At 41.9% G+C, this 17,639-nt stretch overlaps 2 protein-coding genes across 5 annotated transcripts in view; both read left to right on the plus strand.

Annotated features, from left to right (window-relative positions):
- PCSK5 (proprotein convertase subtilisin/kexin type 5) overlaps positions 1-17,639 on the plus strand; it is a gene marked incomplete at its 3' end in the record, with an annotated part of 433,646 nt that overhangs the window by 37,926 nt on the left and 378,081 nt on the right. The gene's annotated exons all lie outside the window — the stretch shown is intronic.
- LOC308248441 (RNA-binding protein PNO1) lies at positions 5,863-7,000 on the plus strand. Its single transcript, XM_080668433.1, has one exon. The coding sequence runs from the start codon at positions 5,909-5,911 to the stop codon at positions 6,665-6,667; it is 759 nt and encodes a 252-aa protein (XP_080524559.1). The 5' UTR covers positions 5,863-5,908; the 3' UTR covers positions 6,668-7,000.

The following is a 17,639-nucleotide window of genomic DNA, read 5'->3' on the forward strand; positions in this document are numbered from 1 at the left end:
TGAGGGAGCAGAGGAGATTGGGTTCATTCTGTTCCTTCTCCAGCTCCTTCCTCAAAAAGCTCAGGCCCATTTAGTTATTTTTCCTTTTTAATTCTGAAAAATTTTTTAATTGCAAAAATGTTATGAAGCATTCCTATATGCGCTTCCAAGATTCTCCAAATGTAAACATTTACATTTTCCATACTTACGTGATCATATTCTCTCTCTTCCATCTATGCACACACATATGCACATATATATGTATAGATATATTTGTATATGTGTTGTTTTTTTTTTCTGAAAATTTGGAAGCAAATTATAGACACGGTGGCCCTTTAACTGTAAATATTTCACTGTATACTTACTAAATCTAAGGACATTCTTTACATAACCAGAAGTAGCACAGTTAACATTCTGGCAAAAATCTGGATATTAACATCAATTCAGTATTATTTTCTAATCAACAGATTTCATTCAAATTTTGCCAATTATTTCTTTTCTGCGCCAGGATCACATTTAGTTTTCAGTTTACTTAAGTCCCCTTTGCATACTCTGCCCTACTTCCTTCTGTTTCCATTTTTTTTCTGACATGAGCTAGGACTTGGTTGAAGGTTACAGGCCAGTTGGTTTATAGACTGTCTAATCTGCTGACTGGGTTTAACAAGAAAGAACACCAGAGAAGTGCTGTGTTCTCAGTGCATCCGATCAGGAGGATCCGATGCTGATTTGTTTTGTCATTCACTTTGGTCACTGGGTTATGTGGTGTCTGCCCGTGTTCTCTACTTTAGAAGGACTGTTTTCCCCTTCCTAACTAGTAAGTGCTTTGTAGGCAGATATTTTGAGACTATGTATGTTTCCACAGGCTGACTTTGTATTTTTCACTCCTAGCCGCACCATTGGGAATGTAAAGCAAGTGTCAGTGTGACTGGCTTTCTTAGGCAGGTCTCCTTTTCTTTCATCTTGGGTGTGTGTGTGATGGGTGATTTGTGTGCTAGAGTGGAGGCGCTTTCATGGTTTTGGGTGATAGGACCATGTGAAAAAATAGCTATGTGTGGAGTTGTATCCGATGGCCATTTTCTCAAGAGGTAGAAAGCACACACCAAACAGATCCTGGCTGTAACTTGCTGTAGTAAATTGCATGGCTCCCTCCTCCCCCGCCTACTTTTGTTTTCACTGAGAGGATTCTAAAGAAGGAAATCCAAAAGTAACAAGTGTAAGAACAGCCCTCCTGGTGCTAAAAAAATGCTGTGGTCAGTTGGGGCACATGAGCCAGGAGAATAAGAATAGCCTGGTTCCCATGTGTGAACATGATGTTATGATCAGCTTTTGAAATGACAGAGATTCACAGATTTCTAAGATCACTCGTACATAATAACAGTTTTGCAGAAAGTGCTGGTACAATATTATAGCCATTGGACCAGTGAGTCTTACAATTTCCTTATCTATGTCTTTGTTTTCAACTGACCAACTTTTCTCCAAGGGACTAAGCTAAATTCCAGAAACAGTAGTCTTGAATTAATATGCTCAGAGGCTTCTCATTAATTGGTTTAGAATCTTTGCCAGCTCTGTGGCATTTTGGTCAAGGAGGGTATATCTATAGGAGTGTTCTGAAGTGGAAGTTCTTTATTGCCCTTTAGCTGCCCCTGTGGACTTGGGTGGGGGCAGAGGAGATAATTTTCTTTCATTTTCCTTCTTACCCAGAATAGAAAAGCCAGAATACTAAATATCTTATTACATGGGCTTTTACAAATAAAAAACATAAGTGAGGCACCCATGTCCTGGCCATGAGTAGTTACATACGCACAGCTTCTTTGGTTGTGCTTATGTAATGTATTTCATTAGATTTATGTTGAAGGTTCTGATTTTTCAACCTCTTCTCTTTTCCAAAACATTTTCTGTCTTCAAAATTATTTACAGGTCAGTTTTTATCCAATTCTAGGATAGACTCATCCCCTGCTCTGGGGTCAGAGATGGACACCTCTCCTATCTTGTGTTTTTTTTTTAAATTTATTATTGGGTTTTAGATTTTTAGAGAGATGGGGAAGGAGAGAGAGAGAGAGAGAGAGAGAGAGAGAGAGAGAGAGAGAGAGAGAGAGAGAGAGAGACTCTTATGTGAGAGTGAGACATTGATCAGCTACCTCCTGCACACCCCCTACCCATGGAGCCTACATCCTGGGCATGTGCCCTGACCGGGAATTGAACCAACAACCTTTCAATGAATGGGACGATGCCCAACTGAGCCACACTGGCTAGCGCTCTTGTAGTTTTTTTTAAAGTTCATCTTCAGTCAACCCGCCTCAGCACATGGATGTGAATGGTGTTGTATCTCAGCTACGGAAAAACGATTCATGTCATATTATTTATTGTAGAGTCATGGGTTCCTTATTAACCATCTATTTCCTTTCCAATGTTGGCATACTCTCCATCATATGCCTAAGCGGAATTTTTTTTTTTTCTGTTAAGTATGGCCAGTGACTTAAGTTTTCAGTACTCAACAAGGCAAACATTTCTACAGTTTAAGAGATTTAACTCTGAGTTATAATGTTTGCCTGTAACTTCTACCCACTTTTGCTATCCCAGTTTATACATAACAGCTCATTGAAGCCCTCGCTTATACTCCCGGAGCAGCAGTTATACCTCAGCACAGGTGGCTGGGAATTACGTGCAAGGCTTTAGCTCACAGAGATATTGTCTATTTGTTACGTTTATACATAAGCCTTTTCCTCTGAAGAGAGTTTTAAAGCAGAGCGTTTGGAGAATGACAAATACTAGTAAAGGGGTGTAGGAAAAGGACGGGAGGAGAGAAATGAAGTGATCGGAGATGGTTAGCAAGACCAGATGAAATCAGATCTGTGAGAGGAGAAAGGGAAGTTCAAGTTCCTTACTACTCTGGATTGGTACCTTTGTGCCCAGGAGGATTTTCAGATGACTGGAGTGAAGAACATGTGATGGACTAAGAGGATGGGAGTTGAGTGAGGTACTCTAGGTATTGGTCATATCCCTGAAAAGTTGTGCAAATCCACTTATCAGTCAAGTCCCATCCACATGAATTCCCTTTATAATTTCAAAATTATTTTATTCTCCACTCCTGATTCATTTGTAATCGATCCATGGAGACAACCAGCACATTCCTAGTAGTTATCTCTCTCTCTCTCTTTTTTTTAACACTGAGATAAGCCTTTTGTAAGTTGTTTGCAAATACCTGATCTACTAGTGGACCTTGGAAGGAAAAGTAACCTTACCTAGTTGGAAATATATTCTCAGAAGGGTCTGAGTTCAACCTTACCTGGCTCCCAGGCATCAATCGCAGCAATGCCTCCTTAATAATAAGATTCCATTTGGCCTGATGCAGCTGCAAATTTTGTTTCACCCTGAGTTCGAGGGCTTCCTGTTGGGGCCACTGCTCCCTCCGTTTCCTCTCACCCCACCTGCCTTCATTCCAGCTGGTGCTTCGGAGGACTGCTTTCTTTTGTAAAAATATGTTTTTATTAATTTTACGGAGAGAGGAAGGAAGAGGGAGAGAGAAATAGAAACATCAATGAGAGAGGATCATCGATTGGCCCCTCCTACACCCCCCGCCCCTCACCAGGGATTGATCCCGCAACCCAGGCACGTGCCCTGACCTGGAATCGAACCTGCGACCTCTTGTTGAATGGGATGACGCCCAAGCAACTGAGCCACACTGGCTGGGCAGGGCTGTTTCCATTAGCAGGTTAATTTTCTGCTCTTCGGTTTTAATGTGATAATAACTGAATGATTTGACTTTGTCTTGTGAAGTGTGGTTTTGTAATGTAACATTCTAGGGCGTGTGCTCATCCAGCCTGTGGGATGAGCCTGAGTGTGAAGAGGAGGAATAGAGAGGCGGTGTTCTCTCAGGCTGGTCCCTGAGGCTTTGCTCCGAACCGGGTGGTTGTACATTGGCCTCTCAGCATCTCACCAGCAACTGAAAGTAGTTACCAAATCCCTTGAATTTTTCTGGAAGCAGTGGGGGCTTGGATCCGGTGATGAGCAGAAAGAACATGGACAGAGTGGCCAAGGAACATGTTGGAGTGTCTCTCTTGTTCTAGGCCACTTCCTTTTTTTTCTTTTTTAAATATATTTTATTGATTTTTTACAGAGAGGAAGGGAGAAGGATAGAGAGTTAGAAACATCGATGAGAGAGAAACATCAATCAGCTGCCTCCTGCACACACCCTACTGGGCATGTGCCCACAACCAAGGTACATGCCCCTGACCGGAATCGAACCTGAGACCCTTGAGTCTGCGGGCCGACGATCTATCCACTGAGCCGAACTGGTTAGGGCATAGGCTACTTTCTTTACCACTTTTTTTTACCAGCTATGAAATGTGACTATTAAAATTTTCTGTCTTTAGCTTTTGATAGCATATCTGCATCTTTGAAAACCCTACTAGAATGCATATACTCCTGGGTGAAGCATTTTAACCCCAAGTTTGCAACCTTTGATACATTTATGGTGTCAAGAGTGTGGGGGAGATGGAGGAGGTATGTGCCTGCAGATTCCACCCTGTTCTTCACCTCCCATTCTTTTATGTCTTGTTTCCAATCTCCCAGGTGGCTGGATGGTCAGAAGCCAGAGAATCAGTTTGTATACTGCTGGGTTATCTGATGGGAAAGTTCGGGCCACGACCCAAATCCCTTATAGTCAGGAGTGAATTTAAAAAAATAAAATAAAATAAATTCTCAGCTACTTGGGAAAGGTCGCCCATTCTTTATTAGAGAGCACTTGGCAGTACTTCATTTTGAAAGGTTATAAACTCACATGCCTACAGTGGGAGTGCAGATAACTAGAATGAGTGAGATGGGCCAGATATAAAATAACTGGGCACATGGGAAAGTGTCGAGCACACTGTGTGTGTGAGGGGACAGATGCCACTCAGCTCTCCCTGTTGTCGTCCATTGGCAGACTGGCTCAGTGTTGCCAATGCAACAGAACCGGCACGTCTGGGTTTTTACATAATATTTCCCCATTTTAAATGCTGGCGAATTACCAGAAAGTTTTGAAATGTTTGTATGGACCAAAGGAAACACATCTGAAGGGCATCCCAGTGTGTGACCCCTGAGGTGGTTGGCTGTGCCAGGTGAAAGGGAGGAGGACACGAAAGACGGGTATCAGCACTTCCATAACTTTGCTTTGGGGCCACCCTCACCTCACACTTCTTTTAGTTCTGTCCCTCATGCTCCACTGAGTGGCTCAGGTGTGATCTTTCTCGATAGCAGGTCTTTGGATCCACAGGTCCTACTGAGCTTTGGGGGAAACTAGAATAAAATAAGTAAGCAAACGTAGGAAATAAGTGAAAACAGTGGGGAAAAAATCCAGCAACAATAACAAAACTCAAAGTCATCAAGTCATGTTAATGGTCTGGTTTTGAAGAGAAATTATACTGATTCATGCATTTGTTTTCATGAATGCAGGAGTAAATAAGAAATCCAATTAAAATATTACCATTCAGAAGGCCTGATTTGTTAATAAGTGTTTGTCAGCTTTGTTTCTATGCTCAGTTCTGCTAAATGTCCATCAATTCTTACAGCAGACAAGGAGGCGACGTGTTGCAGCACAGAGAACCTTTGGGTTTTGGTTCCTGCTTTGATCTCTGCAGGGTGAGCACCTACCTGCTCTGTCCACCAAGTCTTCCTCCATTTGAAGCCTCATCCGTGTTCATGCATGTGCTTACAGAAGTATGTGGTATAGCATAGTATAATGAGTTATATATGTAAGTAAAGATCAAAAGTGTAGGTTAAATCCTTATAAAAATAGTAAGCAGCTATTAAAATGATGTTATAAATCTATACTTACCAAATAGAAAGATCTCTAAAATAATATGTAGGGCGAGCACGTGGTGCGCCTGCGCAGCGCAGCGGCGCACGTGTTCCATCCGGAAACGCCTGCAGAGACTGGAGATTCCTGGGGATGGCCGCCGAAATGGAGGCACAGAGCGCTGTGGCCGAGGACGGTTTCATCCAGGTCACCCGCAAGGGTGGCCGGAGAGCGAAGAAAAGGCAGGCGGAGGAGCTGTCCGCAGCGGGGGAGGGCGAGGACGCGAGCCGCATGGACACCGAGGAGGCCCGGCCGGCGAAGAGGCCCGTGTTCCCGCCCCTCTCCGGGGACGGGTTCCTGGATGGGAAAGAAGAAACAAGGAAAATTCCAGTCCCAGCTAACAGATACACACCATTAAAAGAGAATTGGATGAAGATATTTACTCCTATTGTAGAACATTTGGGACTTCAGATACGCTTTAACTTGAAATCGAGAAATGTAGAAATCAGGACTTGTAAAGAAACCAAGGATGTTAGCGCTCTGACAAAAGCCGCCGATTTTGTGAAAGCCTTTATTCTCGGGTTTCAGGTAGAGGATGCACTTGCGCTCATTAGGTTGGATGACCTCTTCTTAGAGTCTTTTGAAATTACAGATGTGAAGCCTTTAAAGGGAGACCACCTGTCAAGGGCAATAGGGAGAATCGCTGGCAAAGGAGGAAAAACCAAATTCACCATAGAGAACGTGACACGGACGCGGATAGTTCTAGCTGATGTGAAAGTTCATATCCTTGGCTCTTTCCAAAACATCAAGATGGCAAGAACTGCCATTTGCAACCTCATCCTGGGAAATCCTCCATCAAAGGTTTATGGCAATATTCGAGCTGTGGCTAGCAGAGCAGCAGATCGATTCTGATTTCAAATCAGAGACTTTTTCTTGTCTTTGGACTGTAGAGAAGAAGAGCTTACAAGTGGTCCCAAGAAACCATGTGAAGAATTTTCGGTCACTTTAAACCTCAGTCTCTGTTCTTCAGTTCTTAGCCAGAAGCATAAACCCAAAAGCACAAATTCGATAGTATTCATTCAACAGCTTTGAGGATAACTTAAGTATCAAAATTTCATACCATTATTATACTTTCAACATTAATTTATTTTACTTTGTTTTAAATTACATGCATAATTTCTAGTTCTCGTATTTGGAGGGAATATTCTTATTTTTCTATTTGAATTTATGTTTTTAAATTATAGATTTATAGCCGAAACCGGTTTGGCTCAGTGGATAGAGCGTCGGCCTGCGGACTGAAAGGTCCCGGGTTCGATTCCGGTCAAGGGCATGTACCTTGGTTGCGGGCACATCCTCAGTAGGAGGTGTGCAGGAGGCAGCTGATCGATGTTTCTCTCATCGATGTTTCTAGCTCTCTATCCCTCTCCCTTCCTCTCTGTGAAATATCAATAAAATATATTTAAAAAAAAATAATATGTAAAGTAAAAAAGAAAAGTATAAAAAAGAATATATAAGATGTGATCCAATTTATGTTAAAAAAAAAAAAAAAGACCTGTATGTGTGTGTGGTTGTATTCAGGATAGGTTTGGAAGGATGCACAAACACATTTAAAAACTCTTACCTTTTCAAACTGTATGATTTTTTTGTTAACAAACTATTTATAGTCAAACTGCTTTTGTTAATATCAACAATGCTTTGACATTTCAAATCCAGTGGGTACATCTCTATTCTCATCTGACCCTACCTCTTACTTGACATGGCGGTCAGTCATTTGGTCCCTCATGAAAAATAACTCTCTGTTTCTTGAGACCATATTCTCCCAGTTACTTTTCCCCTGCCTTTCCTGCACCTTCTGTCTTTATTGATGGCACCTCCTCTACCTCACCTGTAAATTTTGGGGAGTCAAGGGCTCACCTTTATGCTGGGTGTCCTTGCTTTAACTATATATCTCCTCTCATGTACTGGATATCTCCAATCCAATGTCTAGTAAGCATCGATAACATAATATAACAAGACTTTTAATTCCTACTCATCACCATGTCCCTCAAGCCTTTTCCTTCCCAGTAAATAGGACTATGATTTATCCAGTTGCTCAAGCCAAAATGAGAGCAATCCATTCTGGATTCTCACCCTTTTCTTAGTTTTTCTGCATGGACCCCTCAAGGGACCCTATTGGGTTCACTACAAAATGTATCTTGAAGCTGTGAATCTGTAGGCTTTCCTGTCCCCCTCTGCCACCAGCCTGGTTAATCCACCATCAGCTTTGACCTGCCGGCACTTCCACTCTTGTTCTTATTTATTTGTTTATTTATTTTGCTGAAAAAATTTTTTATTTGATTTAATATTTTTAAATTTCTTTATTGATTAAGGTGTTACATATGTGTCCTTATTCCCCCATTACCCCCCCCCCCCACTCATGCCCTCACCCCCCTGGTGTCTCTGTCCATTGGTTAGGCTTATATGCATGCATACAAGTCCTTTGGTTGATCTCTCCCCCTTACCCCCACCCTCCCCTACCTTCTCTCTGAGGTTTGATGGTCTGATCGATGTTGCTCTGTCTCTGGATCTATTTTTGTTCATCAGTTTATGTTGTTCATTATATTCCATAAATGAGTGAGATCATTTGGTATTTGTTTTTATCTGACTGGCTTATTTCACTTAGCATAATGCTCTCCAGTTCCATACATGCTGTTGCAAATCACCTTCTTTTTCACTGCAGCGTAGTATTCCATTGTGTAGATGTACCACAGTTTTTTAATCCACTCATCTGCTGATGGACACTTAGACTGTTTCCAAATCTTAGGTATGGTAAATTGTGCTGCTATGAACATAGGGGTGAATATATCCTTTCTAATTGGTGTTTCTAGTTTCTTGGGATATATTCCTAAAAGTGGGATCACTGGGTCAAATTGGAGTTCCATTTTTAGTTTTTTGAGGAAACTCCATACTGTTCTCCACAGTGGCTGCACCAGTCTGCATTCCCACCAGCAGTGCAAAAGAGTTCCTTTCTCTCCACATCCTTGCCAGCACTTGTCCTTTGTTGATTTGATGATAGCCATTCTGACAGGTGTGAGATGGTACCTCATTGTTGTTTTAATTTGCATCTCTCTGATAATTAGTGACTTTGAACTGCTCTTGATCTTGCATAGCTGTTCTCCACACAGAACAAGCTGCTGCTTCTCTCTCTTTTTGTTTTTGTTTTGGTTAATCCTCACCTGAAGATATTTTTCCATTGATTTTTAGAGATAATGGAAGGAAGAGGGAGACACACAGAGAGAGAAACATTGAGTGAGAGAGACATAATGATTTGTTGCCTCCTACACGTGCCTGACCAGGGCAGGGAATATAGCCTGCAACCAAGGTCTGTGCCCTTGATCAGAATTGAACTTGTGACCCTTCAGTCCTTGGGCTGACATGCTAACCACTGAGCTAAACCAGCCAAGACCTATAATTTTCTCTTAATTCCCTTAGAACTTACATCTTGTGGTGACATACACGGTCCTGTCTCATTTTAGTGCAGACAGAGGGGCAGCCGGTGGGAGAGACACTGTGTGATAAAATGAAAGAGGCATTTACTGGACTGGGTATTTAGATTCTGGTCTCAACTTTTTACTACTCTCTAAGAGTTCCTATTAGCATGTCACTCCTCATTGGGCTTATTTCACTTGTAAAATCATGGAGCAGATGAACTATTTTCCAATGTTCATTCCAGTCCATTGATTGCCATCTTGAACCAATGTCACTTGTGATTTTACTGTTGGTGCATGTTTCCCATCAGATGTGCCCTTTTCAATATTCTCTGTTCTAGTGTCTTTCCAAACTGTCTCTTTCTACCTCTCTGCCCGAAACTTAGAATATTTCTTAGCGCATTCACTTCTCCCTCTAGACACTGTTTTGCCTGAAAGAGCTGATTTTGCAATGAGACTTGAGAGTAACCTGGTCAGTCTTGAAACAGATATAGATGTTACCTATTCAGCAATGTACATGATAAATGAGGAACAAGTAACATTGCTTCTTCATTTTCAGAGTGCATGTCCCTCACTGATATAGGAGTCTGATAAAGAGAACCGTAATTTTTTATTACGGATGTTCATGAATTCTACAAGGCAGTTTTAGATAGCAAAGAAGTTGTACGTAGTACCAGTTCTTCTAAGGAATTACATACTTTATGTGGATTTTGGAGAAATAGAAAACCTTCTAAAATGCCAGGAACAATGGAACAAGTTTTAAAAAGCCTGACCATGGAAATTAGAAGGTAGAAATATAGTAGGAGGGTGGTAGTGGTGTTGAGCTGGAGATGGGAAATAGAAGAGGCCAAAAGTAAAATCAAAGATGGACACAATTAATGAAAGTTTTTGGTGGATATAAAAATCCATTGGCAAAGCTAAGCAAGCATTATCATACATGAGTTTGTCAAGACTGGGCTGCCATTCCTCGCACACTCCCCCCAAAAATGTGCAGAAGAGCAGCCAGTGAGCAGGTGAGTAACCAGACCGTGTCCTTGGACCACATTTGCTAGGCCCCAGCTCAAGGGCAACCTTTGCTCTACATGGAATGTTATAATAATGCTTTAGAGACTCATTCCTTGGACCAGCCTGAAGCCCCTTTTCAACCCATCTATCCACAAAGAGAAAAGGATGAAAATGGAGACTTCGTGGAGGACAGGGAAAAAATGGATTCATTTACTTAATGCAGGGAAAACTGAAGTCTCCCAGGAACGAGGTAGCATGAGAGAGAGATTGGTTTGCTTTCTCATGGATAATTTTGAGAGCTTGCTGCGTACAAAGAACTAAGTAGACACCAGAGATAAAACTAAAAAAGCAGACTTAGTCATTGCCCTCATGGAGCTTGCCATCTAGTTATATCTAAAGTCCAGGCCTGAAGCCCCCTCCCCCCCACTCCCTCCCTCCCAATTTTTCAGCATTGGTTTCCATGTGTGTTATGTGATGCTCAGTTGGTTCTGACCCCTGGCGACCCTGTGAGCCAGTGATGTCCTAGGTTGCCTGTCTTCAGCAGCCCTGCTCAGCTCCTGCTGAATCCCACTTATGGTTTCTTTTATAGAGTCAATCCACCTCATAGTTGATCTTCCTCCTTTCTTGCTGCCGTTTGTTTTTCCCAGCATCACTAACTTTTCCAAAGAGCCCTGTCTCATGATGTGTCTGAAGTAGGACAGCTTCAGTGTTGTCATTTTTGCCTCTAACCATGTTTCGGTCTTAGGATCCACTTGTTAATCTTTCTGGCAATTCAGTGTCTCCCTAGAGCTCTCCCTAACACCGTATTTCAAATGAACTGATTTTTTTTTTATCATCCTTCTTCACTGTCCAACTTTCACATCTGTATATAGTGACTGGGAATATGAGGGTGTGGATGATCTTAGCTCTGGTCTCTAATGACACATCTGTGCTCTTGGTAATCTTTCCTGATTCTTCATTGCTGCCCTTCTGAATCTCAGCCTTCTTTTGACATCTTGGCTGCAGTCTCCATTTAACCTGATGACTGAACCGAGGGAAGCAAAATCTTTAACAGTTTCAGTGTCTTTATTGATAATTAGTTTCTATACCCAGACCCAATGCTGGCAACACTGCAAAGCCGAGACTTTGGAAGGTATCAAGTAATATCTTTTTTTAAAAGCTTTTCACGAACACGCCTCAAGTTTATAGATATACCTGGGGCTGGCAGATAAAAGAACAAAATTTTAGTATGAGCATGAACCAAATATTGCATGGGACATACTTATAAAACATTATTTGTTGTTTATATGAAATACAAATTTAACTGAGCATCCTCTATTATTGGTAAGTCTGGCAACCCTAATTTATACCTAAATCATTTTGAGATTAGAATTAGGGAAAAACATACTGATACTGAGGCTTCGGTACAGGTGGTGAGGCACAGCTCAGGGTAAACACTGACCAAAATCCCAGCATCTCATGACAATAGTGAGTCAGGAGATGTTCCATGTTCCCTATATCAGGACCTAATCCTTGAAAACATCATCCATATAAAGGAACCTGCATTGGAATAATCACCGTTTAATTTATCATATGTATGTTGGGACATTAAGATTGGTTTCCCAGTATATAATAGTACCCGTAGTCCAGCTATTAAAGTGGCCCCACCCATGATAATTGCTTCTTTGTTGTCTGGTTCAGCCCCTAGTAAAACATTTCATAAAGTACTGCTGCTGTTGCTGCTGCTACTGTCCCTGCTCTCCTCTTCCTCTTCCTTCTCCTCCTCCTCTTCTTTTTTATTCAACTACAATAGACTAGAACATTATATTAGTTTAAGCTGTGCAACATAATGATTTGATATTTGTATACCTGGAAAAATGATCACCACAATAAGTCTAGTTAATACCCATCACCATACATAGTTATAATTTCCTTCTTATGATGAGAACTTTTAAGATCTACTCTCTTAGCAACTTTTGAATGTGCAATATAGTAGTATTAACTACTAGATGCCCAGTGCATGAAAATTCATGCGCTGGAGACAGGGGGTCCCTCAGCCCAGCCTGCCCCCTCTCACAGTCCGGGAGCCCTCAAGGGCAAGAGGCGACCCAGCGATCAGAGGAAGGTGACGCCCCATCACACCTCTGCTGCTGCCACTGCCAGCAGTGCAAGCCTCGGCCAGCCCTGGTTGCCGGAGCCTCAGGCGGCCTTGGGCGGCTGGGCAGCCACCATCCAAGGCTTGCCTGCGCCTCGGGCATCGACTGGGCAGCTGCCATCCAAGGCTTGCCTGCGCCTCGGGACGGCCCTGGGGGGCTGAGGGGACTGGATGCTGCCATCTTGTGGCTGTGGGTGCCCCAATCTTTGAGGGCGTGGCAGTCAATTAGCATTTTCTCCCCTTATTGGCTGTGGGTGCTGCCATCTTTGCGATGGTGTGAGGGTCAATTAGCATATTCCCTCTTTATTAGATAGGATAGTCACCATACACACAATGTCCTTGATTTTAAGAGACGAAGCCAATTTTCTCTGTGTACCTGATCCTTAAGCCTCTGTAGTTGTGTGTGTGTGTGTGTGTGTGTGTGTGTGTGTGTGTGTGTATGTGTTTTGGAGAAGGGCCCACTACAGCTAACCCAGGAGCTGCCTCAAGGACATTTCAAATGAAAACATCCAGTTAGTCCTTGCTGGTGTGCTCAGCTGGTTGGGGGCCATCCTGTGCACCACACGGTTGTTGGCTTAATCCCCAGTAGAGGGTGTGCAGGTGGCAGCCCATCGATGTTTCACTCACACATCAATGTTTTTCTCTCTCCTCCCTAAATATCAACAACAATATTTTTTAAAAATAATAAAATAAATGAAATCATTTATGTAGTAGCCTTCTGTCAGTTGTCAGCTTTCAGATTGTATGCTTATAGGCAAGGCAACACAATGTGAAGATCTGTAGATTTTGGAAATGTTATAAGCGGGGTGGTCGTAGCAGTGCTCCGTCACAGGAGAAAGTTCCCACTTCGTAGGCATAAGTTCTAACCAGTAGTTAATATTAACTGATCGGAGCAGGGTTGGAAGTCCAGCCTGGCACCGAATCTGAGGTGGCTGAATTACCCCAGAGGACAAAGGCTCCCTCTGTAGACCCCAGTGAAGATAGTGAGATGAATCACCAGTGCATACAGCTGGCTTTTTTCCAGTTTCATGACTACAGCCCAGACCTTGGGGAGCGTGGAGATCACTTTACTGGAAATAGGACTTAGAGACTATTGGAATTATATAGTATGTAGGTTTTTGAGCCTGAATTCCTTCACTTAGCGTAGTATATTTCCAGCTCCTGCACTGTTGAGTTACACAGTGATGGGGAACTACGAAGCCATTCTGTGAGGGTCGGCTTCTCTTATCATCAGTGGATAAGTAGAGTCCATGTGCAGTCTTGTGTGTCTAATTCAAGTTTGTAGTTGAGCAAACCCTAGGAGTGACAGGCACAGCTCTGCATCTGCGGAATAATTAACAAGCGCTGAATTTGAATAACATGTGCTATGATTAGAAAAGGATAGTCATAGGAGAAATGATACCTCACATCTTTTTAAGAATATGTTTTTATTAAATATTTAAAAATCTTCATTGTATTATATATACACTTTAATTATAATAGATTTTCCCAGCATTTCATTAAAATTGTTTTCAAACATACAGCAAAATTTAGGAATTTTAAATGAACACCACAATGCTTACTATCTAGGTCCCACCATTAACATGTACATATGTCCTGTATTACATATCTATGAACCTATCCATATTTATTCAGCTATCAGTCCATTTTTGATGCATTTCCAGTACATTACAAACATCAGGGGTGGGCAAACTTTTTGACTCGAGGGCCACAATGGTTCTTAAACTGGACCGGAGGGCTGGAACAAAAGCATGGATGGAGTGTTTGTGTGAACTAATATAAATTCAAAGTAAACATCATTACATAAAAGGGTACGGTCTCTTTTTTTATTTCAATAGTTTTATTCATTTCAAACATTTTAACAAGAAGAATGTAAACACTAATTATTATAATTTGAAACTTCAAAAAATGGAGGAATCATAGCACAATAACATACCTTATATTGAAGATGGCAAAGGCAAAATAAAATTGCCTAACAAAGGAAAGGTACAAAAGCCTTTCAAATTAAACTTAAATATAATAAAATAATTTAAAACTAAAACAAGTAGAAAAGAACAAAATGTGTAAACAGTAAATTAAACATTTTCTTTAGTGCAACTTCCAAATTATGCCCGGGACGTAGATGTAGATGGCAATGTAGACTGGGTTGAAAGGTTTTTGGTCTTTAAAACATCAATTTCAGTGGGAACAGTGTTGTTGGTCTCCTTTTTAGCTAATGCTCTGATACTGTGCTCTCCAGGGGCGTGTCTCCCTACATCACCATGATAACATGTCTACGCATTCCCAAGGTGATGTCGGGGGACATGTCCGCGGGCATTACAAGGAGCCTCTGGAATATTGAGAGGTTGTTCCTTCTACTGAATGGGCAGATATAAATCCGCCCACTCAGAAGAAGGAGCTGTGGCCGTGTTTCCCAACGTTGCCATGTTAACACTGCTGCTGGTGAAGGAGCGGAGGGGAGAGCAAGAGAACCCTCCGCTCTTTCGGCTCCGCGGGCCAGATAGAACAGCCTAACGGGCCGGATCTGGCCTGCGGGCCGTAGTTTGCCCACGGCTGGTCTATTCCCACCCAACCAGACACTTCAGCATGCACGTCATTACTGTATTTGTTTTCGATGTTTTCTTTTGATATAAAATTTACATACAATAAAATTCACATGTGTAAAATATGTAATCCTTGAGTTTTGACAAATACACACGTGTAACCTGGACCTCTTTCAAGATATAGATTGTTCCCATCACCCCACAAGCCCCTTCCCATCAGATCTCTCCCCTCAGAGGCCATAAATTAGTTTTGAAGGGCTTAGTTTTTTAATTAAGGTATAACTTACAGAGTAAAAATTGTCCATTATGGTGTACAGTTCTATTAGTCTTGATATAGTTGTGTAACCACCACCACAATCAAGATATAGTATAATTCCATCACCACCAAAAATTCTGTGCTTCTTCAGAGTCAACCCCACCCCCAGCCTCTGGTAACCATTGATTCGCTTTCTGTCCTTATAGTTTTGCCTTTTCTAGAATGGCCTGTGAATGGAATTCTATAGTATGTAGGCCTTTGAGCCTGAATTCCTTCACTTACCATAATACATTTGAGATTTCGTCCATGAGGTTGTGTGTGTCAGTAACTGGTTCCTTTTTATTGCTGAGTAGTATTCTTTTGTATGGATATATCACAGATTGTCCATTGACCAGTTAAAGCACATTTGGTTTATATCTGTTTTGGGTGATTTTGAGTAAAGCTGCTATAAACTGAATGGAATATGTTTTTAAGTCTGCTATAAGGTGGATTTGCACTAGTCAGCTTTTGGTGTGTTTATTTGTAAATTCTCAATCTACTACCAGAAAGGCGACAAATGCACATTTGGGTTGCTGGAAGTATGAACAGTGATTTGGAAGAAAACTGTTTAGTTATTTCATTGCAATGAAGTTTGCAGCTTATAAATCCAGGTTGTCAGTATGCATGACAGTACATTTTGCATTTTTCACTTTGAGAACCTGAGGAAAATATCATTAAGTGAATTTCATAGTCTAAAATGTCTGTCTCCTGGGCAATTTAGCTTTCAAGTGGAGCATTTTCCTTTCCTGGGCAGGACAGATGTTTTAGTTTCCCAGTATCATCTCAGAAGCAAGTATGCATAATCCTTATGTTCTGAGTCTCACAGGTAAAGATTTGATGGTGATGAAGCAACAAAAGTGAGATTGGGGGAAAAGGGATATGGGAGAGGGGGGCGCTCCAACAAACAGTAACAGGTCACCAATAAATGTTTCATGGGTTGCTGTGTGGCAGTGGTGACGCCAGGTCAAGTTGCTGAACAGTAAGTCAGGTTGATGCAGCTTTAGTCAGCTGAGAAACTGACGAGAGGATGGATTTCACCATAGGATTGTGCTTTTGTTCTGACCAGAGATCAGAGCCAAATGTAAGAAGCCGCTGCCAGGTGCCTACTAGGTCGGAACCTGCTTGTTAATTCTTGCTTCTTGCATTTTCTGTGAGAGCAGAAACAGCTTGGTCATTTTATTTACATGCATGCACACATGTGTATTGTGTTGGAGATAGCAAAAAAAAAAAAAAGTACTTGCTTTATTCATTTATTCAATTATTCAAAAGGATATATTAACCATCTAAGTCCCCCCCACCCTTTTGAAACTGTAGTCAGAATAATCAAACCTGAGGAAAAGAAAAAAAAAAATGTGGTTTTTGTCACTATTATCTGAATTCAGAGCAGAGATGGAATTTTAGGAGCCCCAGTGAAGTCCTTTGGGATAACCTTCCCTCCCTTTTTTTAAAGAGCTAAGGATAGAGAAAGAAAAGCTATTTTGTGTTCAGCATTGCACCAAAGATGCTGAACTGATGAACTTCAAATGGGAATAAAAGGCCATCTGAGTGGGTTAATAATCGGTAGTTGTGTGGCTGAACAGTACATGGAAACATAGAAAACCAAGTGGTTTTTGCGACATACCTGCTACTTTGTCCCTAGAAGGCCTGTTTTCCCGCGTAGGCAAAGTTTGGACATGGTTTCTGAGCTAGTCACCAGGGAAGCGTTTTTCTTTTTAGGTACATTGTTGTTCAGATGAGGTTCCTCAGTCACTTTAACACTCAGATAACATCAGTAATCCCTCTCTGTGTCTGTAAACCTGGATGCTGCTTCCGAATTTACCAGCCCACAAGTTGGTTAATGAACCTCTTGGGAGGGAGGGTCAGTGCATCCGTGAACAGCTCCCTTCCCGCTCCTGTGTTGGAGGAAAACACTGCGGTGCTTTAGCCTTATTAGAAGGATGGCTCTGCTACAAAGTTATTGAGTTACTGTGCCTTGGCTTCTTTCAAGATCAAATTTACTCATAATTGCAGCTGTTAGAACGGCCATTTGTTACACTTAAAATGCTTGCTCTCCAGAACTCGCTATTAATGCGAGGGAAGTGGGAGTTTGGCTGCTCGGATCAAGTGGATTTAGACCTCAGGAAAACCGAAGGGAAATGCATGCATGCCCATGGAAGCTTCCCGAAGCCAAGTCAGTCAGCACATGGGGCGTGTGGCCTGAAAAGCTGCCCTGCTCTTCCGCTCCAGGGCTTTCTCCACTGGAGACCAGGTATGTGCAGCAGTTGCCAGGGAGAGAGGAAAATGATGAGAAAGCTCACTAAAATTTTACTTAGCAGTGATTGCCTACCCAGCTCTGCAATGCAGTCTATTTGCATATTCTGTCTGAACTGTGAAGCTCCTCCCTCCCTCCCTCCCTCTCTCTATGTCTTTCATCTTTCTTTAAAAGTGGGTTGGAAATGTT

The sequence above is a fragment of the Plecotus auritus genome (genome assembly GCF_963455305.1).
Source record: "Plecotus auritus genome assembly, chromosome: 5".
NCBI lineage: Eukaryota > Metazoa > Chordata > Mammalia > Chiroptera > Vespertilionidae > Plecotus > Plecotus auritus.